The 27,698-nt window shown below is 33.9% G+C and overlaps 1 protein-coding gene across 1 annotated transcript in view; it reads left to right on the forward strand.

Annotated features, from left to right (window-relative positions):
• Nucleotides 1-25,960, forward strand: part of LOC139687167 (uncharacterized) — a 244,143-nt gene extending 218,183 nt beyond the window's left edge. Inside the window, exons 15-23 of the mRNA XM_071584299.1 lie at nt 1,275-1,446; nt 3,479-3,619; nt 5,088-5,280; nt 7,988-8,159; nt 10,606-10,698; nt 13,570-13,756; nt 14,181-14,795; nt 21,695-22,036; nt 23,974-25,960. Coding sequence (XP_071440400.1) covers nt 1,275-1,446; nt 3,479-3,619; nt 5,088-5,280; nt 7,988-8,159; nt 10,606-10,698; nt 13,570-13,756; nt 14,181-14,795; nt 21,695-21,926 — 1,805 coding nt within the window. The 3' untranslated portion in view covers nt 21,927-22,036; nt 23,974-25,960. The remainder of the gene's footprint in view (nt 1-1,274; nt 1,447-3,478; nt 3,620-5,087; nt 5,281-7,987; nt 8,160-10,605; nt 10,699-13,569; nt 13,757-14,180; nt 14,796-21,694; nt 22,037-23,973) is intronic.
• The last annotated feature ends 1,738 nt before the right edge of the window (nt 25,961-27,698 follow it).

Below are 27,698 nucleotides of genomic sequence, written 5' to 3' on the forward strand. Positions count from 1 at the left end.
TTAACAGTCATTGATTATTGTAGATAAGCTTTCTGAAGGGTCTTCTTATGCCTCCTTATTCAATTCCTTGGCTAGGTATATTTTCCTGGTGAGCTGAAATCATCCAATTTGTCTCTACATCATAAGTCATTTAAATGATTTTTACTTTTAGTGCACATCAGGTATTTGAATAATTTATGAAAACATTACAAACTAATGCCTGCATTCAATTTTAATTGAGAATTACAGTCACTGATAGGAGTATAAAATAAAGAGCATGAGGGCTATGATAGATAGATAAAGGTATTAATTTTTGACGAAATTGAGACCAAATGATCCCTTCTTCCATTTTCTCTATCATCATTTACATATAATGATAGCCATAAAATTTATAATTATGTGCGTACACAATATCTATACACATACATATACTTAAATGGATATAGACAGATAGGCATACATACACAAAGTAAATTACAGTGAAGAAAGAAAACAATAAAATAGGGAAAGTCTCTGCAAAGAATGAACAGAGATAGATTGCAAGAATGAGAATAAAAGCAAAAATGATATGGAGATAAATTTAGTTAAATGAAAGTACTCATTCGCCCAAGAAATGTGGAGGCTACATTTATTTTCAGAATAGAAAGGCATATCAAAAAGCAGATGAAATATCTAACATTTAGGTATTTCATTGTCTACAACTTATGACTTTCTAGTGTAACAATAATTTTAGCTAAACGTGCATAGATATTATTTTTGATTTAACTATTGGTATGATAAAGTGGATATTAATGTAGGCCAAAATTACAAGAAGAAAATGCTAATCAATATTACAAACGGATCTTCAGGGTATGGTATAATTATGTACTAGAATCCGTGTCTGTAGTTACTGATTATCATTTAATCAGGTGTACTTGATTGCAAGATGTAAAGACAATTAAGGGAATCGAAAACAAATAAGGCCATGGGGGATGACAGCATTCCTGTAGAAATACTTGAAGGTTTAGTAAAATGGGAGAGGCAGAGTTTTTATGGACAAATTTGTAACATTTGTCAGGGTGGGATTTGGCTGGAATAATTCATCAAATGAGTGTTAGCTCCTATTCCAAAAAAGTAAACAGCAGCCTTATGTGAGGACCACAGAACAATAAATTTGATTTTAGTCTGAATGGATGGTACTAGGAAAAAGAGTAAGATAGAGGTGTCAGCGTACAGTGTTACAAATGTAATAAACATTTCAGCATATTTATCATCTTCCTTTAGCTTAACTAATTGTTTTGAAAATACAATTTCAGACATAATAGAGAAAGTTAAACGCCCACCTCCATTAATACGTCCCTCGGTAAGCAAGGGAGCAGCACCTCCGGAAGCAATAAATATCATGCGGCAATGCTGGGCAGAGGCAGCTGATATGAGACCTGATTTTAATGCTGTTCATGACCTCTTCAAGAAACTTAATCATGGGAGGTAAGTACAATAATAAATCTCAAGTCATTGCATAATTTTTTTAACACAATATGCTCTCCACCTCTGAGGATTTGTAATTAACTGAATACGTATGCATATATGTATTAATGAATAAAATCAGAGCTTTTTTCTTTATCCTTTGCTTTGTATTATTTTCAAAAGTAAGCAGTTCCATGTCTTTGCATACAATTTTAGAACTGACTTATTTAACTGAAATTCACTAGGACAGAAATAATTGATGGGATCAGAAATCAAAGTCTCATACTTACCAGGGGATGCATTTGGCATTTTGCAACCCTCTATAACTCATTTCAGGTCATATATTGATGTAAGCTGTGTAGAGGTCTGAAATGAGTTCACAAAAGAACATCAGTGTTCCAAACATTCCAACCAAAGTTTAGGAGGTTGCTAAATGATCAGTGCATATAACAGCAAGGTAGCACTGATTACAGTAAATTTCTTCATTGATAACATAGCTAACAACTATACTTTATTACTAAATTCCAAATATACCAAATAATCTTCATAATTGTTTAATTAAATAAATAAATTTGTTGATATGCAGAAATATAATAGTATTTCATATTACATTGCAATAATTGCCGTGCCAATAATTCTACACAACCTCAACCTTGAAAAACCTCCACTTCAACCAATATCTTTTCATGTCACAAAAATTTAATTTAATGTTATAAAGTTTGCTTTATGGATAATGTAAATGTGACACAAGCTTCCATGATTTGACTCGAGTATAATGCATCAGTAACAGTCATTGCAAGTTGAAACATCCTTTCTGCTTTTGATGAAGATATATGCATTCCATTAAGGTGTTTCTTCATAATAGGGAACAGTAAAAATTCATTTCTCATTATTTTACCAGGAATTTTGGGGAGCCCATCACACATAAACATGTCTATTGCTAATTTTTTCCTTTAAAAACATGCAAGTACTAATGAAATTTTCAATATGTCTGGCAGTGCCCTTAACATAATTTGATTATCTTCTCTCATGATTGCAGCAGAAGTAAATGTTTACTTCCATAAGAGCAGTGACAGGAGCTCTGGGTCACCATTCATTGGTAATCCTCTCTCCTCTTTAAACATTTTAAGTCATCTTCTACCTGCACTATATGGAAGAACAGACCCCCCTTAAGCCTCTCATAACATAGCCATCAGCTGTTGACTTGTTCAATTGAAAATAAAATTTCAATGCAGAATCATGAGTAACCTCCATCCTTGTCGCTCGTAAATTGAACTTGATTCAACTTACAATGGCTACCACTGATACAATATAGGAGAGAAATCAATTTATCTTACACAAAATATCAATTATGCATTAATCTGGGTGTAATCTAAAATATAAAATAAAAAATATACACAATTAATCATTCAAATAAAAATTTATTTTCTCTCATTATTAAACAGCCCTCATCGGTAGAACATTCCTTACAATTGCAAAAGTATGCAACAAAACAAGGATGACATGGCTGTGGAGATGGTAGAAATGTCATGATTGAATGCATTCTTTGTGGCTAGCAATACTTCAGTCTGGGTACTTTCAATACCCCATTGCATCTAGCATCTCAAATTATGTGGATGTCTTCAGGGATGGATTTTGTAAGACTATATTAACTCCTGAAGTATTGGGGAAATGAAAACAATCAGGAAAAATGACCACGCTATCTTCAGGCCATTTCTCCAGCGTTGATTTCTGTGTCAATTTCACTCACAATCAGGCTCATTAATCTCAGCTTTTGAAGCTGCATTTGCATTCATGCAAAAAAGATGCAGCAAAAATGTCATCAACAAGTATTTCAGATACAATTCATATAATATACACAACTGGGATTCAAGATTTGATCAGTTTGTAAAAGGCTTTAATCGAATATTGAATCTATACATTCAGACTGATTTAATGGAGTCCTTGAACCCTGGCCCTATTTCCATGCATTTAATGTCTTTAATATTCCCTGTCCTTCTTTCCTTTTTAGTTTATACTGAAAAAACATTTAATATAATTCTTATTTTTGTAGGAAAGTAAACTTTGTCGATACTATGTTCCAAATGCTGGAAAAATATTCAAATAATTTGGAAGAACTGATTCGGGAGAGGACTGAACAATTGGACATAGAGAAAAAGAAGACTGAGCAACTATTAAATCGTATGCTACCAAGGTAAGAATGCACTTTTCAGCCTCTCTAAATAAAGGAAGAACCAAACAATCTTAAATGGGTGCATTTAGGAAGGAATATGTAATCTTAGCAATCACTTATTTCAGCTCAATATAGATGTCAATATTATGATGAAGTAATATAAACTACATATAGATGTCAAGGTTATGATGAATTAATATAAACTACATTTTCTAGAAATAAAAAGGCTAAGCTAAACATTAAAATAGGAGGGCAAAAACTAGAGCAGGTAGAACAGTTTACGTATCTCGGTAGTGTTTTGGACCAACACGGTCAAAGTAGTGGGGACTTAAATGATTATTAGACTTATTTAAAATATGATTGTTATTCAGTTTAAGTATTTAAGTTATTCCCTGAAAATAGGCATATGTATGAGGTGCCTCTGTTATGAAGCATTTTTGTATGCATATGTGTTTTATGTCACACTTTTCTACGAGGGTCATCCGGAAAGTAGTACCCGTTCGTGCCGCATGAAGTGCTAATGACGCGAGTAGCCGCTGGACAAGGTCAGATAGCTTCAGTGGCTTGTCTGCCTTCTCTGAGCCAAGTTGCGTGACGCTAGCATTGCCTGTGTTGTTTCTGTGATTGTTTACAATGTTTAAAAAAATTGAGAACGCCGCCAGTTGTGAAGTGAGGGCAGTGATTAAATTCCTCAATGCAAGAAACGTTCGCCCATGTGATATTCATCGCCAATTAAAGGAGGTGTATGGAGACAATGTAATGGACGAGTCGTCTGCTCGGCGGTGGTGTCGCAACTTCAACATGGGGAGGGGGAACACACACGACGATGAGCGTTCGGGGAGACCGTCTGTCATTACAGACCAACTGGTGAGCTCAGTTGACGAATTCGTGAGGAACGATCGGCGCGTCACAATTGATGACATCTGTGAGCATTTTCCCAATGTTTCTCGAACAATTGTTCATGAAATTGTTAAACACCATCTGCATTATGCAAAAATTTGTGCAAGATGGGTCCCTCGCGTATCTCAATGAGCTGGCGGCGAAGGACTATGCAGCAGGAATACAGAAACTTGTCACACGTTATGACAAATGCCTTAATTTGCTTGGAGATTATGTTGAGAAGTAGTTTAAAGTATCCTCTTTCAAATAAAATTTTTTATGTTTGTTAATATTTACTTTTGTGTCTTTATTTCACGAACGGGTACTACTTTCCGGATGACCCTCGTAATTGACTCAGGGATGTCAAGGCAAACCTTTTTATAGACATTATGCAATAAATTTTGTCTGATGTATGAAAATGTCAATTTTTGCCTCCTTTTGTCTCAACTTTTGGTTTCAAGGTGAAATCTCAAATAGCAAATGCTTATTACATAAACATAATTTAAAGTTGTTAAAAATTTGGGCAATTCTGATTTATTAATGAGTATGTATGACCTTCTTCCACATGCACACTTATTTCTTAGGATTAACAAAAAATATTTTTTTTCAGCTCTGTGGCTGAGAAGCTGAAGCTTGGGAGACCAGTGGATCCAGAAGAATTTCAAGAAGTAACCATTTATTTTTCAGACATCGTAGGATTCACAACTATATCTGCACATTCCACTCCATTCCAAGTGGTGGATTTATTGAATGACCTTTACACATGTTTTGATGCCACCATCAATGCCTTCAATGTATATAAAGTAAGAACTAGTTTTTATTGAACTTGTTTGATTTTTATCATGAAAAGTGTTCAATATTTTGGCATTAATTTGGGTAAAAAATAGTTAAAAAAGGTGAAAGATATCAGGAAATATTTCTGAAGTGAATAATTAAATGCTGCCATATTTTTCAAAGGTATATGACAAACTATTAGTCTGTTGTGTCAGTACACACAAGTCTCACCCACCAAAATAGGGGAGTTGGGCCTTCTGCTATCTAAACACTTAATAATATTTGTAGCATTGATACCCCATTTATGTATAAATGATTTTTATGGATTTAGGAATGCAAATAATAAGTTGATTTACTGTATTATCAGTATTGCAATCAGCAGTAAAACATTATTATGTTTTTCTGTCAGAGAAGTATGTATTGTATTGTATGTATTGAGATCATGGTGCCACCAAATTGCATTGTGTCGTGAGGAAGGAAGCCAAAATAAAAGTAAAGCAAATGAATTCTTAAATACATAAAAAATCATAAACCTGGCAGTTAAGGAAGAAATACAAATAAACTATATAAAAAGGCATATGGACGAAATCTATGTATTTACATCAATAATCCACTTTAATTTGCAATAATGAAAACTAGAAATGTGTAATAACCGTAAGGTCACCCATCCCTACTGAAATCAATAGGTAAGAGTCAGACAAAAGATAAGTAGGGAGGTCATGCTTACCGTAGGGATGTCACCTTATTGATGCTGCTGTAAAGGTGAATAAAAATATTGTGTAAAGAAGCACTTGAGCATTTGTTCCATTAATCAAAATAAATAATCCATTATAGTCTGGGCAAGCATAGAAGAGGAAGGAAGAGAATATACTTATTTGATGGCATTAAGACTGATTGAGAGAATATATGACGAACTGAAGAAGGAAATAATCTTGGGTAAAAAGTGGTTTTAGCTTGGGGGTAATCCATCTGATATAATTATCAATTTTTTGTCCCAGAGTATCGAAAATCTAAGTTATTTAATCGGTAGGCCATTGACAATTTGAAAAGATTGCACTTGATGATTTTTGTTGCAGTTTCAAAGAGATAATTAATCTAAAACAAGCATGGATATCATTGTATTTGGGTAGATATGAAAGTTTCTATAGCTTACCTTATTTTGTAGCCTGTAGCTTACAATAGCAATATTTGTGGCTAATATATTTGATTCCATTATTTTTTCTCTTGCTTAGTAATTGCGATGGTTTCCCATTGCCTTCCTAAATAGTGTTTTTAATGAGGCACCATTATAAAAAGGCTGCTTCACCTGAGAGATGCCTCTCGCAGTCACCTCACTGGGTTGCAAACTTTCAGCTGTATGGACTGCCTTTTTTCAGCCTCCTACCATTCAAAATATCTGCCCATAAAGATGTATGAGTGATGACATCATCCCTTTCCTTCTCATCAATTTTTGTCCATTTTGGGTAGGAGTAGATTGGAGGGATAGGCAATTTATCTGGAACCTGTACACATTTCAGGCTTCACATTTGTGGATAACAAATAGAGAGTCAGGATGAACAGTAGCATAAGACAGGAATGTCCATTATCATCTGTCCTTGTGAATTTGACATAAATGTGAAGATATGACAAGACAGACATGGAAAATAATGTAGGAAGGAATGAAAGTGGATTGGGAACTCCTCAAATAAGTAAATTTATGGAATTTCAAGCATTAATTTAGCAAGTCAACCAAAGGGTTACAATCCTTACTCAGTGCATTGCAGAATCAGTGTGATAAGTATTAAATGTGAATTTATCACAAAAAAATGAGGGTGGTGTGGTTCTCAAGAAATGTTTGGCTAAAATAAAGTAAAGTAAATAAAGTAAGTAAAGTAAAGTAAGTAATTTTGGCTAAAGTATTAAATTTGGGGGTCTTAAACTAGAAGAGGTAGATTTACATTGACTGGATTTGATTTTGTTGGTCTATTCAGAATATATTTTGGAGGAAGGTGGGCAGATAAGTAGGGAAGTAAAATGAAGAATTACAAATAAGGAAGCATTTACAAAGAGGTGGGATCGGATGACAGACACCTTGAGTATGGACTTAAAGAAAAGATTCTGAAAACTTTAATACAGATCATTGTCATTACTGGCTCAGTAACTCAGTCATTCAGTCATTGAGGCAAGAGGGTAAGAATAGTTTGGACACTCACTAGATATGGGTTTGCCGAATGGGGAACATAAAATGAGTAGAAAGGAAAATAAATGACATAGTGGGGGAAGAGAGATGGCTGTTGGGACTAATTGAAAGAAGGCAGGAAAGGAGATGGAGGGGATTCTGAGAGGCAATAAGTTGCTGAATATGGTAATGGTGGAAGGATGCTGAGGAAGTAAGTTAGAGGGAGGAAAATAACAGGCATCTTGGGTGGACCAAATTGAGATAAATAGTATGCATAGCTAAAAGAAAGTTATTTTATCTTGTATTGCAGTTTTTAAGGATTTAGTGTCATGCTAGTAAGAGCCATTGAGTGCAGTGGTTTGCAGTGCCAAAGTCCCCATCCTCTGCCTGTAGACTGCAGCTAATAAGAATACAAATATTTTATTTTTTCATGACTTAAATCAAACTTAGTTTTGAAAGGCAAAAAAAATTTCCATTAAAAATATATTAGAAACATGGAAAATATTTTTATAAGCATTTCAATTCTACTTTCAAATGTATCTTTATTATAACTAATGAATCCATACTATTACTGACAGGTGGAGACAATAGGAGATGCATACATGGTTGTGGGTGGTCTTCCAGTAAGAATTCCTGATCATGCTGATCAGATTGCAACAATGGCACTCCACTTACTACACCAGAGTGGCAGATTTCGTATCCGTCATCTGCCTCTCACACCTTTAAGGTTAAGGATAGGTTTGCATACAGGTAAAATACCATTTGAACTTTTTACCTTTTCATGTTATTGCCTTTAAACAATAAATATTTCTAGGACTGTTTATTAAACCATTTTCAGCAAGGTAAAAATTTTAATGTGTTTTCATTATTGGCACAAAGTGCCGTTGTACATTTGAAGCATTAATGCTTCATATGTTCACTGTATTTTTGGTTAAAATCCATTCTAAGAAGCCGTATTTACTAATTTGTTCACTTTGATCAAGAAAATGTGAATCTGAGATATTAAAGATGACTCTCTATTACTTCATACAGCAATCGTTTGCGGATGGATGTTAAATTATAACCCAGACTGATATTTAGGCCATTTTAATAGAATGAGTCACATAAAAATGTAAACACAACTCCATGTAAATATATTCAGAAGCCCCTCAGGGCCCTGGTGTGGTATTTGATTGTATGTCAAGCTTACTGAGTGCCTGAGGTTGATTCCAAATACAGTTTTGGCATCTCCATAAATTTCTCATACTCTTACAGTTTGAAGTCCCTATATATTATTTATGGAATGGTCTCTCATGATGTAAGTTTCCTGTTTGCGGTACTCTGTTACAACTTTTTAAAATTAGGACAAGACTACTTACCCTCTATCCTAGGGTGAGCAGTCTAGTTCAAACGGAGCAACCGATTGGGTTATGGATTGGTGTTGAGCTTCAGTATTCAAACAAATACACATAAATGAAGGATAATAATAATGCATAATATAAATACTGGCCAAGTATGTCTTATTATGTCATTCTAATAGTCATTCAATAGTTGTGAGTTCCTGGATATATCTGAACATCTAGGTGAATACCTGGATGATTATGTTAGTTCTTTAATAAACACAAGAATCAATAACCTAGCTTTCATTTGATAACTCATAACTCTTTGACTAATCATTTGATTACCTCATTACCCTGATTACTAGCTTGGGTACATAGATACCTTTTGGATTTGGAATAATATATGACGTCTTAGAGGACCCACTTTAATTACATAATCAAATAAATATCAGGGTATCTAATTATTAAAATGGATATCACGTAAGTGCCAAGATATGGATATATGATTTAATATTTCAGAACTTTAAGAGCCTGATATACCTAGTAAAACTTTAAACATAAAGGGAAAGTATTCAATTGAACCCTCACCAATTCCCACACAGCAGATAAGTGTTCATTTATTTATTTATTGCTCATTAACTGTAGGCTGCTTCAAAAAAATTGTGCATCAATTTTTTTAGTATACAGCACATGAAAAAAAGTTATTTACATTGCATGGGATGTATAACAAAACAACATTTTAAAAATGTTAATGCCAATGAAAACAGTCATTGGTTCCATTAAAAACTGTGGAATTGTACTATGTCTGTTATTCTTTGAATATAGACTTCATTTCCAAAGTTATGCCTGGACAACAAAGCTTATGCTAATTGAATGTTTACCTAGAATAACTACATTTTGGATGTAATATGTTAGTCATATCAACAGAATAGCAAAATGTTTTACCTAAAAATATGCTAAAATATAAATAATGGAAAACACTAGAATATGAATGTTTACCTTTCAAATTAAGATGGCAAAAAATCCTTAAATCTATATCAAAATAGAGCTACAAAAATGCATTTCTATGATACATTTGAATTAAAATATTGATTTAATTATCATGATAAGTTTTTAATCTTCATGTATTAAATGCTAAAATAAAATGAATATAGATAGTAAAACAAGGAAGGGGCAGGAATAGGATAGGGATGTTGGATAGGATGAAGGGAGGAAGGAAGTATACATAGATGAAGAGGGTCCTGTTGTAGAGTAAACTGTGGAAATGTTTTGTTAGGAGAAACTAAATATTTATTTGGTAGTTGTGTCCATCCAAAACCTACCTTAACTTGTAGATTTTATAATGATAATAATAGATAGTAAGTATTGCACAGCTACATTCTTGCGTTCTCAAACTGGAATTTTGCATTATAAAAATACTATGCAAAAGATGTCAGATGTGCATTATACTGTATATAGGTACTGCCAACCAAAAGAAAAGCTGCACTCCTGCCTCCGAAACAAAAAATTTTGTGCTATAAATGAAACAATAATGCCATAGCATTCAAAGTACTGCAGTATTTGATATTTCCATTCATTTTTTATTACCTAAGATATCAAAAATGAATAGAAATATCAAATACTGCTGTACTTTGAGTTTAATAGAGTTATTGTTTTATTTGTAGCACTCAATTTTTTTGTTTTTGAGGCAGGAATGCAGCCCCCTATTCTTTAGGTTTTTGTTTCACTTTTCACCATTGATTTTCCAAACTCTGGTTCATCCTGCTCTTCTAAAACCATTTAGATTCTTCTTTCCTTCCCACCCCTCTCTACATATAATATGCAGAACCCATCTCCTTGAGAGTCATGTTAATAATTATATTTAATATTTTACATAGGCCCATGTTGTGCTGGAGTAGTTGGATTAACTATGCCCAGGTACTGTCTTTTCGGGGATACTGTCAACACAGCATCCAGAATGGAATCCACAGGTTAGGCTAAATTTTTCCCTTATATTCTCATGTTTGTTTTTCACTTGAAAAATATTGTTTTTCAATATATTTAGACAATAATCTATGTGAAATATAAGCATATATATATTCCTTTGGGGAGAGTCTGGGATTTTTCCAAGGTTTTTCATACATTTGCCTTTCTTAAAGTAAAAATATTTGCAGAGAATAGATAAATAAACTGCTAACTCATTTTTAACATATAAAAAAAGGTTTCAAGTCTTGCATTACAATGCTGATGTGCATTAAATTGTATACTGGCGGTAATCATTCATGTTTTTGCTTGTAATTAATATCTTTTTAAATTTCATGGTCCAACCAGATAAATTTTCCAGATCCACCAGATCTGGGAAGACACTGTAATGTTACAAGAATATATCTCCCTCTATTATATAAATGCTGTTAAGGAGATCATTTTATTCAATCATGGGACCATATAATACAATGTGTGATGAATTGATCATGTTATTCAATCATGCTGATGAATAACTACCAGTTACATAGGTTGTTTCAAATGGGAAAAACTTTATTTTGTCATCTTATACAAAAAATTATAAGAAAATTAGTACTCATTAAACACATGTATAGATAGCTACAATAAAAAATCGCTACTACTTATGAGGTCCGCTGAAATATAAACCAAACTTTTTATTATGTGTTTAATATTTTACTATGGATTATGTACTAATGAACCAGGAATGAATTGTGGTCATACTGTGTGGTGGGGATTTTTAAATTTGTTCTAACAATTGTCCTATTCAACAAAACAGTTATTCAATGAGCTAAATAGACTTGGGTGAACTCATTTTGGTAATGTCACCATTTTCAATTAGTTAAACAATTAAGTATCTCAGAGAGCAACACATTTGCTATATTTTTTATTTCAAATTGGGAAAATATTTATGGGAATCTTTCAAATTCAAACACCTGGTTGAGGGGCCAACTGCTTCTCTCAGGACATCTGCAGTTGTTTCTCAAGAACGTCTGGTTATCAAGAAATTGCACAGCTTGGGTGTGTGCCCAAAGTTATTGGGAATCAATCCAAGACTCTGCTATTAGGACATATACCTATGCTCTACTTCTTTGGTTGCCATTCTACTAAAGAGAATAAAAATGTGTTACTATTGATTGCCTATAAAGGTATCACCCTATACATATCAAAGTAGAACTGGTTGTAAGACTAGATTTAAAAAATAATTCATGTCTGAGCAGGCCAAGGTTTAGGCTTGCACACATTTTTAATAAATACCACAATTTTGCAGTCACAGGTATTAATGCTTTAGCTTTCACTGGGGAGTTTGCCTAGCTGTACATTTGGTGCTGAGGGGATACTTCTGAATGAATTAAGCCCATCAAATGAGGCCATCATACATGGGAAGGCCCAGAAGTACCTGGCCTGACCTAGAGATGGCGATAGTTGTTTGAAAAATATCACTGTATTAGAAAGCATACAATCTATAAAGCATACTATATGTTTCAAGTTTGAAGATGCTACATTGTTTAGTATTTTCATTGGCAGCCATCAATAGCGAGCGTTTTCAGTGAATTTGTGAACATGGAAAAAATTGGTCATTGTTTTGTGATACAATACTTCTATTTGAAAGGCCTCAGCCAAACGAATATAAAAGTTGAACTGGATTCAACTCAAGGTGAGTCTGCTCTTTTGTTTGAAACAGTAAATAATTAGGTAGCAGGGTTTAAACAAGGCCGTACAAGCTGTCAAGACAAGCATCGCATTGGTCAACCAAATGAGGTGACAACTCCAGAAACGGTAAAGAAAATCCACAAAGGATGATACTGAATGATCGTCAAATGAAAGTTCCTGAGCTAGCAGACATAGTAGGCATTTTAAAAAGTGCAGTATATCGTATGTTAACTGAAAATTCCGACATGAGAAAGCTGTGTGCAAGATGAGTGCCCTGTTTGCTCACATTTGAGCAAAACCAGTGTCATGAAGATGTTTCAATTGAGTGCTTAGCTAAGCTTCATAGCAACAAAGCAGAATTTTTTTGCCATTTCATTACCATAGATGAAACATGGGACCATTACTTCACACCCAAGACAAAATAACTATGGAAAGAATAGATTCAATAGGGAGAATTGTCTCCAAAAAAGGCAAAGACCAGTTCATCTGCAGGCAAAGTCATGGCGTCGGTTTTTTAGGATGTACGTGGGATAATTTTCATCGACTATCTTGACGATCAATGGTGAGTATTATGCAAACTTATTGCAATGTTTGAGCGAATAAATCCAGCAATAGCAGCCGCATTTGGCTAAGAAGAAAGTGTTGTTTTATCACCAGCTCACAAACCCTTTATTTCAATGGCTAAAATTCATGAATTAAAGTTTGAATTGCTACCTCATGCATCCTATTTGCTAGATTCAGCCCCCTTGGATTATTTTCTTGATTATTAAACACGAAAAAATGGCTTGGTGGTCAAAGATTTTCCAACCGTGAAGAAGTGATACTGGCAGTTAATGGCTATTTTGAGGAGCAAGACAGTTCTTATTATAAAAGGGTATCGAATTAATTGAACATTGCTGGGAAAACTGTTTAAAGCAGAAAGAAAATTACGTTGAAAAATAAATACATTTTTTACCAAAATATTTGTTTTTTTTTTGTTGAGTCGGATACTTCTGGGACCACCCTCATATATTTAGAAGCCATAGTGATATAAAGTTTTCTCCAGTCATTGTTTCACTACAGTTTTTAGATTATCAACATTTCAATTCACGCCTTTCACAAAATGAACGTATTTGAGTTCAGGCAAACAAAGACACTGTAGTTTATTTTAAAAGAAGTGGATTATTTTGAACAATATCTAACTAATGATATATTTTCCATTAAAACAGGTGCTCCTTGGAGAATCCACTTATCAGAGGCCACAAAATTAAAATTAGATGAAGTTGGTGGCTACAAGATAGAATATCGAGGAGAGACAGAGGTCAAGGGTAAAGGATTAATGCCAACATTTTGGCTTCAGGGCAAGGAAGGTTTTGACAAACCCCTTCCAACTCCACCATCATCTCCAGTGTCTCGGTGAGTTTGCCAGTGTATATCAATACTTACTACATTAATTAAAATACATATAAGTAAGCAGCATCCCTAAGTGGTAGAATATGAATTACTTTGTTTACAATATTACTTTCATGGCCATTAATGCATTCTAATGGGAGTCTTCCAGCCAAAAAATCTCTATCACTTCATTTATAAAATGTTTTAGTTAACTACTCAGGGTGCTGCTCTAAATGTGAAGTATGCATATACTCACTAATGATAAAGGGAACCTTGTCTTATTGGCTTACTCTTAATAGGAATGGTAAATGATAGTATGAAATTTTTCAAAGTTTCAGTGAAATAATCCATTCAATGAAGCCATCATATACTCTAACTTGATAAAGGAATTTTTCGTAATTTATTGTGATGAATGTTTCACCAATATTTTTCCTTCCTTGGCTTTAAGGACAGGGAAACCTGTCACACAATTGGAAGAGGAAATAATAGTCTGTTCTGAGACAGACATTGAAGAAGATCTAGATAAACTGGTAATAGCAAATGGCAAGCAGTCAAGCCCACCTCCCACATCCACCTCTCCGCTGGACTCAGCTGCCCTCACTGGAGCAACTTTCGGCAAACCCCCTCGCTCCATCACCTCCCGTATCCTTGGGGACGGAGACCTGAGCCTTCCGTACAACCACTACCGCTGCCTTCCTCCAGGCGAGGGGTCCAGTGGACATGGGGGCAGCACTTCATCAGTCGCAGGGGCGGCATCTGCTATGCTGCTGCTCAGGCCAGGGAACCAGACTCCTGGCTGCCGCCTGCTCAAGAGGCAGTTCAGTCTGGACAGAGGGGACGACCCAGGGGGTGGTGGTTCAGGAGGCAGTGGCACAGGGGGCGAGACAAGGGGCAGGCTCTTCAAGCAGAATTCTGCAGGAGCTGCGGCGATTGCTAGCGAGTTGGAGCGAATAGAAGAGGTGCATTCGATAGGCTCATCCTCCCCTCCCACTCTCCCTCCCCCCACTCCACCTCCATCTCACAGGCTGCCTCTATTCACACAGCACGTGCATGTCCCATACAGGTGGGTGCCTGTCCATTTTCTTGTCTTCCTTATTTGATTCTTTCCCCTGCACTCAAGGTTTCAAATTTTCCAGGATAAAATGCGTCTAGAGTCTCCCAGAAAATAGATATGTGTGTTTTGAGCCATGGACTACCACCTTGGCATGGTGGAAGGGCCTGTTCATTCCGATGACCCCTAGAGCTGTGCTGGTGGGAGCAATGATAATTGCTCCTGGTAGGGTCACCCATGCCAGATAGATCAAAGGTTAGGAGCCAGACGAAAGGCTGCCCATGCAGCGTCTGTTCCCTAGTGAGGCGGCTGCAAAGGCATCTGACCCCAGTGGGGCAGCCATTGAGTGATGGTGTCACATTAAAAACAATATTGAGGAAGGCAATAGGAAACCACCTCAATTATCATTCCCAAGAATATAATGATGGACAGTATAGAGGATATGAGTCCTGGCAACTACTGGACTTGACCCAATCAGCCGTGTTTCATACCCAGCAGTGGGTGAGACAAGATAGGCAGGAACAGGATAGGGATGTTGAACAGGATGAAGGGAGGAAGGAAGTACAATGAGATGAAGAGGGACTTGATGTGGAATAGGTCGCTGGATTGTTTTTGTTAGGAGTCACAAAATATGTATTTGGCAGTTGTGTCCATCCAAAATCTTCCTTAACCGGTATATTACATAATAATAATGTTTTTAGTGTATTCATAAGAGCTCAGGAGTTCATATTTTGCATCCAGTTGTAGTAAAAAAGGTCACTATGTGAATTATGTTTTCTTTAAATTCTGGTCTAAATATTTTTTTAAATGTCAGTAAGTAAAAGTCATGCAAAATTGTGATAAAAAAGACCAATGGTGAAAAAGCTATTTAGTATCTTTCTCTTAGCATCCTCAGAAATTAATTGTTTTGTTCTGTCAAAGGATATCAGTAGTTATTTACTTATTATATATACGTACCTACTTAGGTACTGAATTTCCCATAACTTAAACGTTCAAACTGCAACACTATACATTTACTGTGTTCATTGGAGTCTAAGTCATGTTTTACAAGCATTTATCTCTCTTGACATGGAGTACCTTTCACAAATAATGACACATTGCACAAGTGTTGAATTTAGCATCACAGTAATCTCTGAGATCGATACCTAATGATGTACTTTGTTCATAAATTATTCTTGATAACAAATTCTAAGAAACTGCTGGAGATGCTGTGATAGTGACCTTTAATGGAGTCATCCCCTAAGTGCTCATTGTAATGCAACAATTTCAGAGTTTAAAAATCATTCACCTTGACCAAGATTTGAACCTGGATCCCTTGATGCCTGGCCGAGTGCTTTGACCAGTTAAGCTATCTATACCTCTTACACTCCTTATTTGAGAAAATTGGAAGAGTCAGGGCATCAATTACTGAGCTGTTTGTCTTATAGGAATTGAGTAAAATGCTGTCCTTTATTTTAATGTTTAACAATAAGCACATTTCACAATGATCTGCCTGAGTCAAATGATGTGAGGAATGATATTTGACAAAAATAGACAGCTTATTACAGGAATTACAGCTAAAAACCTTTCATCGTGAATACCCAAATACAGACAAATTATACATTATGACAGGTTTTTTTTACATGAAAAGGTGGTAAATGAGTGAATTGCTCTATCCTGAATGATCATTTTGCATTTTTTCTTATGATATTCATGTTAAGCTGTGGAAGCAAAAGTCAGACAAGACTAGTGCAGTAAATGTGAATGTATTACAGCTCCAAATATTTTTGTTTTTATGTCATTAATCATTATTGAGTTTGAATAGTTTATTGAAGTGCATGGTAATAGAAGTGAAGACTTACCAATAACTTGAATGGAAAAGATCCCACAGCTATGATGTGTAGAATATTATCATGATATAATGGGAAAGCTTACAACTTCCATCCTCTAATAACACTCCAATTATATGTCTCTCATATCATACATGCAATTATCATATTTCCAGTAAAGTGTTTACAAACAAGTTCATCAGGGAGTTGATTACTGTGGCAACTTGTGAACGCACCATATGATGAATTGTATAAAAAATGAAATATGTCTGAATATGAAATCAGAATATGTAGGTATATCTAATTGATCTTAGAGTTTGGATTCTGAGGAGGTATTTGACAGAGTAAATTGGGTAAAAAATTAAATTTTTGGAGGATAATAACAAGTATAAATACCTTTATTTTGGGGATATTGAGACTAGATAGCCCCTTCCTATAGAGGTATATTGGTCGTGGTGAATTATCTACAACCTGGACTTGTCTCAGACGGCTGATGGCAGATGTAGTCAGGATGGAGAGTGTTGGTCAGGGGGTAAGATAGAACTCATCACCCATGCTTTTCAATGGAGGTATACATGGAGAAAATGATAAAGGAATCATTGGAAGAGTTGGGCATGGGAATGAAAATTAGGTGAGGCTTTCATGGAATCAGTAAAATTTGTGGATGATCAAGTGAGTAAGCTGGCCAACCAAAGGTTGCAATCACTACTGAGCACACTAGAAAATTGATGCTATGATATGGGATGAGAATTAATGTGAATAAGGCAAATGTAACAAGATTCTCATGAAATATGAAGGCTAAGTTAAACATTAAAATTTGAAGGAAAAAATTAGCTGGTAGAACAGTTTACCTGCATGGAAAGATAGGACAATAAATGTAAAAATACTGATATGGTAAGAAAGAAGAGTTCCAAATTTCAGAGAAATACAAGTGAGGCAAGAGAAGTGAATACATAGCAGTTCGCTGGGTATTGAAATATTGAGAACTGTGATGGAGAGGAATTGTTTGGAAAGTGAGGTAGGGGGAGGAAAAGGTTAGGCAAGTTAGACAGAATGAAGGGATGTAGAAAGTATTCAGAATTAAAGAAGGGTTTATCAAAGGCTGTCATGCTAAGTGAGGCTCAGAAATATAGCAGTAATGAGTATGTGTGTTCATCCAAAACCTGTCTTGAATAGTCTCCTATCATTAATAATATTTTCTCTGTGAAATGCAAAAAGACCTTAAAATATCCTGTCAAAATTTTAGTGTTAACCATTAAATAACAAATTGAGTAGCTTCAGGAGTGATATGGTGGAAGTCACACATAATGAATAACTGATCAAAGCTCTTTTCCACTTGATAATTTTTTTTATTTTACAACCGGGTTTCATTGTATTACCTGATGATGATGTAATACATCGAAACCCAGTTATAAAAAAATATTTATCAAGTGGAAAAGTGCTTCGATCAGTTATTCATTAAATGACAGCTATAGTTTTACTAAGATATGTATTCAAATTTCAATGAGTTCAGCTGCTTTCAGATAAAACCTTTCATTTTGAACAAATTGTTACCAAAAAAACAAAATATTCAATTCATTACCAATGGTAATGGAATGTATGCCTTTTAGCAGTTCAGGCTAAGTTAGCCTAAGGGTTACAATTTGCTGTACTTTAAACCTAGACTATCTTTCCAGTATTCAATTGCCATTTGTTTAGAATCTCTTCCTTTATCTAGATGTAGCTATTTTATAGAATCACAACTCCAATTTAATGGGAACCAGTAAGATATCAACAAAGAAAAACACAAGTACTTCTGATACATGCTTCGTAACATACCTAGAAGACATATAGCTCTCATTCAATGAAAAATTCTTTTAGACACAATTTTTCAAATGACATTGAGTGAATAATAATGACATTTCCTATTATGGGAAGCTGATATTTGAACTCTAAGTGCATTGGCTTTTATTTTAGTATGAACTGAGATTTACTTACAGATTTACAAAATATGACCTAAGTATTACTGATGAATAAATATTGAGTGCAGAGGATTATATCACTTCTTTCCTCAGGTAATACATTTTAATATACTATCAAACCTAACATGCCTATATATTACATGGCAAAATCTCTACCCTGTGGGGAATAAATGTATGGAAATTATGGGATTAACAAGAATTTTTTTTAGAATATCAAATTTTTTGTATAAATTCCTGTACGTTCAACAGAAATGTTTCAATTCCAAGCACATCATGTAGAGATTTTGCTTAATCATTCTGCATTTGTATTCTTTCTTCACCATTCTCTGTATCTGCACCAAATATATGGTATCAAACATATTTACCCAACAACTCATTAACAACCTATTTACTCAACAAAAACCTATTAAATCAACTAAAATATAACTAATTTAATAAATAATTATATTATAAAATCTTAAATGAACATTTATTAGAGCACAACAGAATATGAATTGTAAATTTAATTGCATTTACCATTAACCATAAATATCTCAAATCACAAGATTAGCTCTCACATGAAAATAAATAAGAATTATTACCACCAAATTAAACACTAACCATCAAAACTTCAATTGTGAACTGAACAAAGTCTCATTACCTATTGATAAATTTTTTAAAGTTTTGTTTATCCAATATTTTTCATATTATAATAAGTATAATTAATACTTTTCATTAAGCCATTCTTGAGGCCAGAACAAGCTATAAGCTTCATTTATCTAAAGAGTATAGTGAGCAATATGTATGCCTCATGGTTATAAAATCTCGGGAGTAAAATTATGTGCATGAGAAATATCGCTGCCTTGTTTAAAGAGTAGATTTTCCTAAATCTTCAAGTTTTACGATTTGTTCAAAGGAAGCTTTGGCATTAAAAATCAAAAATAGGATAAATAATTTTACTTTTTAAAATTTGCTAGCATTGTGTTTCAGAAATACTTTGAATTTTTTACCATTATTTTTAGATGCATAAAAGCAAATACTTCCCTATTGCAGGTCAAGTTACTCGGTATTGACATAAGTTTTATTTTTGTTGAATTTGTTTTGCAACTAATTTTCTTGCAGTAATAATCTTAGATACATATATGCACAAATGTAGCAGTAGGTACCTATTGACATTTTTCAATTCATTATTTTACAGACACTCACGATGCCATTCCAAATGTCTGTTTTTAGTGATCATAAAACATTAAATAGCACCAATAAAGCATATTTTTACTTATTTTCAAAATTATACATAAATTTCATTGCCAAATTTGTAGCTATTACCAATAATTCATAGCTAGGTAGCTAACTACCTTGGAATCTAGAATAGCAAAAATGCTTCACATATAGAATGGACTATATTTTTCAAATGATTTAAATCTTCAATACAAGCATATAGTTTTTTGTAATTATTAAATATTCAATTCTATCTATTAAAAACAAATATATTCAAATAAACATGTAGTCTCATTCATTTATATTGTAATGCCATCATTCTATTGGTAATTCATATTAATTGCTAGATGACCTTAATATCTCAATATAATAGCATACTATTATTTTTTAGGATACTTGAACAATTACCTAACCAGAACCTGAGGTAGAATAATTAGTATGGAAACTCACCAAAAATAAAGACCTATACTAAAGAATTCATTTGTTAAATTTTCAGAATAAATATATTGAATTGATCATACATCTGATGCAGTGCTACTTGTCTGTATGTACTTGTTACGTTAGCTTTGCTCCTGAATATTTAAGGATATCACCATTCTTTGTAATTTTTAAGTTTTACTGGCTTTTAAACCAGTACCTAATTGCATGCAAACACAAAGTTATTACTCTTCTAACTGATTTTTTGATATGCTTTATAGATACCTTTGATTATCTTTGAATGGTATTTGTGTTACACCTATTTTATTAAGTAGGTATGGATCTTTTAAATAGGTATACCTTTACATTGAATATTTGTGTCTTTGTACAAGTTCTGTCCGCACATATTTGTGCTCTTCATAAAGTTTTTATCGCATGTTTTCGTCTTGTAATGGTAATTAATTTTTCCCTCCTCGTAGCCAAAGTTGTTTAATAACCATCCCTCCTGAATGAATCTATTGCACAGATCAAGCATCCTTCACTAAAAAATACCTGTGAAACATAATTAATACATACTTACCTACATACTTTGCATTTGAAAAATATTTTTATTGTAATTATAAAGTAGCTTCAATAAAAACACTATAAAACAAAAACTAGTAACAATAGAGCAGAAAAATTATTTCCTTCCCACACTGAGTCACGATTTTTGTGTACAATGAAACAACTCTATTTTGCTTCATTATCAAATTATGTAAACATTTTTAACTTTGCAGTTTTAACCAGGTGGTAGATAAAAGAGTGCTTGACCTGTGTGTTTCTTAATGCTTTTATACACCATGGCATCACCTTGATTATTTTCAATGACCAAAAATCAGTTTTACAGATTTTTCTTTCAGCATTAATGAGTTCTGTATGTAGGTACCTACCTAAGTATTATCATAATGGATTATTAACAAAGGAATCAATAATCCATTTTAAGACCACAATTATACGATCAAAGTTTTATGCACTCACTCACAGTCATAATTCAATTTTTTATTCAATACTCTCACCAATTTTAAATGATTACTATCAAATATTAATATAATACAATCTCTACACATAGAATTTTGCAAAATAATTACCAATATTTATCCTTGATCATTTATATTGATGTACCTATTAATATATTTTTACATTGCTGATGTTGTGCTCACAAAGGAGTAAAAATTATAGCATTTCTTTATTGCCCATGTTTATCTCTGTGTTTATAATACATTAGAGCACATTTCTCTCAAAACAGTACATACATTCAATTCAATTTTTTATGAACTTCTAAAATCAATTTTTGTTTTTGGTGTAGAGTTAATAAGGGATTACTGTAAACTCTTTAAACTCACAGATGGCCTCTGAGATGACAAATTTGGTGACATTGATATTTTAAGCTTTCATTATTATATCATATACAGGCAGTTGTGAATCCATTATTTAACAGTTTGCAGCTTTTAATAGTCACCAACCTTCATATCCAATGCAATAAAATCAGGTTGCGAGACGTCCATCCATCAGTTCCAGCATCCGCAACATTTACCGGGTCAACTTCAGTAGAGTCCCTCTTAGTGATGCAAAGTGCAAAAGGTCATGGGAGGCCTGCAGCTTGCATGGAGAGGACACAGTCGACCGGCAGTGCTCCAGCTGCGACATCGAACTCCAATGCCTCGACAACGTCACACCAAGGAAGCATTGTCCTTCATGAGTCTGGGGAAGTGAAGGGCTGAGATTGGTCTATGCCCCACAATGAACAGGGTTTATCCCCAGAAATAATAGAGACAATGATCTGAGTATACCTAGAAAATTGCTGACACTATCCTGTGGGGCTGATTAAAAGGTGAGATTTCTTTGCTTCATAATAAACTGAATTACAGAAAGCATTCATTAATAAGCACATTGATTATCTTTCAGTTACTTTTGCTTAAGTGCCTAATTTTATTAGATTGAATGATTTTGTGCCTCATGAAATATATGCTATTTTCATCAAAACTTTATAAAACAGGGTACAGCAACATAACTTCATTTTTCATGAAGGTAAATCCCTTTAAAAAAGGAAGTTATGTTGCCGCATCCTGTATAAGGGCATTTCATGAGAGTTGAACCTCCTAAATTTACTCCCTTTCATTTATTTGCATTCTTGTAAAAATTCTACACTCAAAACAAAACAACAAAGTCAATTTTAGCAAAATTTTAATATTTATGGTCCTGCTCTTTCACCTGATGATAGCTGTATATCTCTCTGTACACTTTTGATGGATACACAGGAAAGATAAAGCTAATCACATTAAACTCAGAAAAAAATTATCTCAATACTTGATCTAAAAATGTATAAACTCTAATGTAGGTTGATGAAGTTTTCTCAGGTCTTCCACCAGGTGGAAGGTCTTGGGTCTTCCACTGGGTCTGTGACCTGGTGGATCCCATTGAAGCATATACTTCTGCTTATAACATAACTTTAATTAGATGGAATATTATACTGTGGTGGGGTAGGTTTTTGATTGGCCTTGGTACTACAATCTAATACACTCCTAATTCCTAACTGAAATGAGACAAAATATTCTTTAACTCCATACTTCATGTAACAAAGAACTTATTCTTAAGCTCTCTATGCTTTCTGCCTCCCTTAATTCCATCCTTAATACCAACTTTTTCCTCTACTTTTTTTTTCCCAACATTCTTCCTTTTATCATCTTCTCTAGCATCCCATTTCCTCTCACCATTTTCATTTGGTCAGCTTGAATGATCTTCATTTGATCTACTCAAGCCAATAAATGCACATAAATCAAAAATATCATTATTTATGGGTAAAAAATATCCTTTGACATAATATATTACAAATATTAATAGAGTAGGTTTAGTTTTAAATTACTTCTTACTTATTGCTTAATTATGACATGTATAATATTGACATTCATATTATGCCTAACTATATTAGATCTGGTTTTGATTAATGTTTCATTAAACTGGAAATCGAAACTCATTAATCTCTTCTTAAAGCTAACAATCAGTTTATAAAAGTTCCAGCTAAGTCCAAAATGACCATTGAAGTGCTTGTTTACTCAAAGATTCGGGTACTATGGTTGGGATACTCACTTTCACTGATAAGCAACCTCAATCTATAAAATTTGACCTGTCGGTAACCTTATTGTTAATTGCCATTTTCACAAATGATTGGCTTTAAGGAGACACAACAAAACTGGGCCTTAATCAAGGTTCCCCACTATATTTTTACCACACATTCTAAAAGTAATATTCAATTTCCTAAGAATGGAAATCACCCTAGATATCATGATTTACTTTTGGAAAATTTTAAATCAATGCTAAAGATATCAATATACAGTGGAAAAATCAAAAATTGAATTTGTAGCAAATTCAAATAGAATCACAACAAATTTTCCATTTGGTATGCTGGCTTATTTGATTTGTGATATTTACGGGGAGGTGTGTAAGTTTTTTATTTTGGTGTATTCTAATTTGAAGGGGTAATTGATGTGGTTGCACATTACTGGCTTTAATTTTATGTAAGTATAAATTAATATCTTGTTAAGTCAGTCTAATGTAAAGTTTCACCATTTGCTGTTCATAAGCCAGGTTATTTATTACCTAATTATTCTTAACATAGAATGAAAATTGAAATATTCATGAGAAGAATTAAATTAAAATTTCATGATTCAAACCAATTGTATTAATTGAAGGCCCCATTGTTCTGCATGCAATTATGATTCAATGTTTGTTGACATTTTTACTAACCAACTTTTTCTCTTCTATTTATAGTCTTCATATCTCTCTCTACCTTCCACTTTCTACCACAATGACTGGGCAAAGACATTCCAGCTTTGTGTATTCATATGATTTTAGTTTGAAATTCCAAGTGCTCAGTGCACCAAATCATTGTACATTTGGACAAGTTTATCATTTCAGCCTTCATTCTTCCTCATGAAGTGAGCACTAGTGCTTGAAGATTTATGACATTTCCTCCAGGCACAAATCAAAGACATTAAGGCATTGACTGATGAAGCTTATTGACTGAGTAACTTCAATGCCATTTGTTATCCACCAAATATTATGCTGAGCATAATTTGGTAAATAGCACTTCTTTTGACCTATTTGGGTATTGTGAAACAATTATTGTTAATACTTTTTGTGTTTAATTTGTGTTTCTCATGAAGAGCGGCCTAAGTATAATTGTGAATGGAGTGTTTGTGTAATATTTGAAGTTGGAATGTGTAGCATTTATTTTTTCTACTTGAATAATCGAACTGGCTGTTTGATCTATCATTTATGTTAATAATTGCTAAGAAGCACAGAATTTAATGGAGCAGATTTGTGTAATAAATGACAATCTAAGAAAGGAATAGTTATCATCTTAAAAACGCACAGTTTTCTATTGTAAATTATGGCTTCATGTAATGAAGTGTAGAATATTTGTAGAAAGCCCATGATATCAACCATGCCTAATTCAGGATGAACCTTTTAATTTAAATCTTCTTCGTGATTGTAACAACTATCATAAAATGACACTAGTGATACCCAAGAAGCAATACCATTTCTAATTATTAACATGGCAAAGTTGTTTTAAAACTCGATAATAACTGAAATTTTAATAGGACTTCATAAAAAAGTGATGGCAATGAAAAAAATTGTGAAAATGTTCTTTTGAATGATGATTTTATTGATCATAAAATAATAAATTTAAAAACACAAGCAATTCACACTACTGAGCCCAAAACCGTTGAGCCATAATACAAAGTAGACAATCGTTTTTTAATCTACAGTAAATAAAAATAATTTTGTGGTATGTATACAGCTATTTGCAGGTATTTAATAGCTAAGTATTGCATTTTTAAATCATTATTTGCTACCTAAAAAACATTCTCATCAAAGTCATGCTCAATTAGACAAATACATTCATTTCAAAGTTTCTAATAAAACGGAAAATGGCATGTTGCTTCATAGCTCAAAATTAAAAATGGTGTTTATATATTAAATTAATGATAACAATTATAAATTTAAACTTAATTAACTCTAAACCTGGGCAAGAAATTGCTTCGAAATCACCAACTCATTTAGACTTTCTATCAGTCATCAGTAATAATGCTAATCAGTAATCATGAGTGTACCTACTGCAAAACAAACTGTATGCAAAGTATTCATTAATTTAGACTTGAAATTATTTATGCTTATTCCAAAAATATTATAATTTTGTTGCCTTGTATTCATGTAAATGGTGGTATGAGAAGAAACATTATTCCTCTTAACTACATGTCAAACTTATCTCTAATATAGTTCATTCCTTTCAGAAAGCCATGTAATAAATATAACTCTGAAGTTGTATATTTAGTTTTAAAAAAGAGCTAGTCTTCTTATGATCATAATTTCAATTTTATACCTGCCTTCCCAATTCCATACTAAGCCATATTAGCAATAATGATAATAATTTTTTTTCAACTGTTTATGTGTGTGCCACTTAAAAGATGGCCCATTATTGTAAATAATATTCAAGGAATGAGAGTTGTCCTCCATTCTATGCGTTCTGATTTAATCAAGTGAATTAGCTAGCATAAGCTTTTCTCAGGACCATCATGAGGTATCCTGCTGAAAATGCTACTTGCTTTTCCACACATGGTAAACGGTTGGTTTTGGTTTTACCATGTAGAACTTATGAATAGTTGTGTACATACTATAAATACATGAATATATTGAAGAATGTATATTTTTAGTGCTTTGTAAAGCCAAAGGTGATGCATGGTTTACAGGAATAAAATTGAACAATCAATTTATTTATTTTTGTTATTGAATGACAACTTAAGAATCCCACAAAACCTTTTAATTGAAAATATATACAGACAAAAAGAACAGATGCTGAATTCCAGTGGATTAAACGTTAAGGTGTCACGAATTACGTGGGAGCACTTTCTATACTGATGAGAACCAAGCTTTCAGATTCCCACTTAATCCCTCATTTAAGTGGAAACTTGTTATCTAACTTCTTGCCATGTTTGTATTAATCTGGTGGATGATGTACTTGCTTGCTAAAGAAAAGATGATATGTTTGAGTTCAAATAAAAGAATGGGCGAAGAATGAACTCTAATGGCTCCTCCCTAGGAAACTTAATAAGCAAATATATCTGGCTTTCAGAGGCTTGGGGATACCAGAAATGTCCAGACAGCAGAAAAAGAACCATGGGCCCCCATCATTTCTTCATTCCTGGGAATATAATTCAAAGTTTCAATCAATAATGACCCATATGGCAGCTTAGCCTATTGGGTAGATTTTTTGGGTATCTCTCTGAAGACTGCTACATGGCTGGGTGATGCCCCTGGAGGTAACTCAAGCTAAAATCTTAATTGTGTGTTTTTTCGATCCCACAACTTTTGGAATACCACTGGTGACCTTGTCCTGAGATGAGACCCAAAAAAATTCATCATTATGTTGATTTCTATGGTGGGTGTGACATGGGTTTTCACTAGGATTGCATGATATTGGTGAATGTTCATGAATGATCTGGGTCAAAAAGCTAGATGAACAAAAGTGAATGGAAAGTAAAATATGAATGTTGCTTTAATAGATTTTACAGTTACATGAAAGGAGGTTCGAACTACGATAGGTATTCAACCCGCCGAACGCCAATGGCTCTTGGTTGCCAAATTTTAGGATACATATTCATACACGCATTCATTATAGGTAGTCATTCATTCATTTATGCTTATTGTTAAAAAAATACGTCTTCCTTAACGCGAAGAAATTTGGCCTGCTTAAATTTTTCTCTGGTTTTTGTAAAATATATCCCCTCAGACCCCTCTGGTTAAGTTACAGATTAGGTTACCATTTCAAAATTTTCCATCAAAAATGGGTAACAAGCTAATGACACGCTTTAGTAATTTTACCAGGTCTTCGGAGCCTCCAGTGTCAAAATCGAAAGGGCTCATGTATGTATAACGGGTCCTGAATTAAAATTTGCCCCTTGCTTAGTGGAATTTTGACATAGGTCTCATTGAAGCGTATAGCCTCTTCCCAATCCTGACTAAAGTAGTTGTTACATAGAGAAAGTGTAACCGGATATGATTTTTAGTTGGGGAATTGTAAATAGATGATTATTTTTCAAGGTTATCAAAAATAGTGAGGACTCCTAGGACCGCTTGGGGAATAAAATGAAGAGGTCTTCGGTGAATCATGTTTCATATTACTTTTCACATAACATGTGGTATTCAACCCGAGGGTCAGTTTGGTAGGTGATGGTAGAATTCACCCATTACAAAGCCCGACGGCGTGTGAAATTCACACATCAGGGTAGGTGGGGTAGTTCCTTTCCCTCTGCCGGTTATGGTTTCCCAAGAAGATCTGGCACTCGAAAAATCACGTAGCTTGGGTAGAGCTGCAGGTGCCCAGAGAGGCTTGCTCGGGAATCAAACCTGGGCAATCTGGTCAGTAGTCCAACGCTCTACCCGTGGACTACCGCGACCCACACTGCTTTTCAATCGCCAGCGAGAAAAATAAC

The sequence above is a fragment of the Hetaerina americana genome, unplaced genomic scaffold, assembly GCF_022747635.1.
Source record: "Hetaerina americana unplaced genomic scaffold, ioHetAmer1.1.p SCAF_17, whole genome shotgun sequence".
NCBI classification, from domain to species: Eukaryota; Metazoa; Arthropoda; class Insecta; order Odonata; family Calopterygidae; genus Hetaerina; species Hetaerina americana.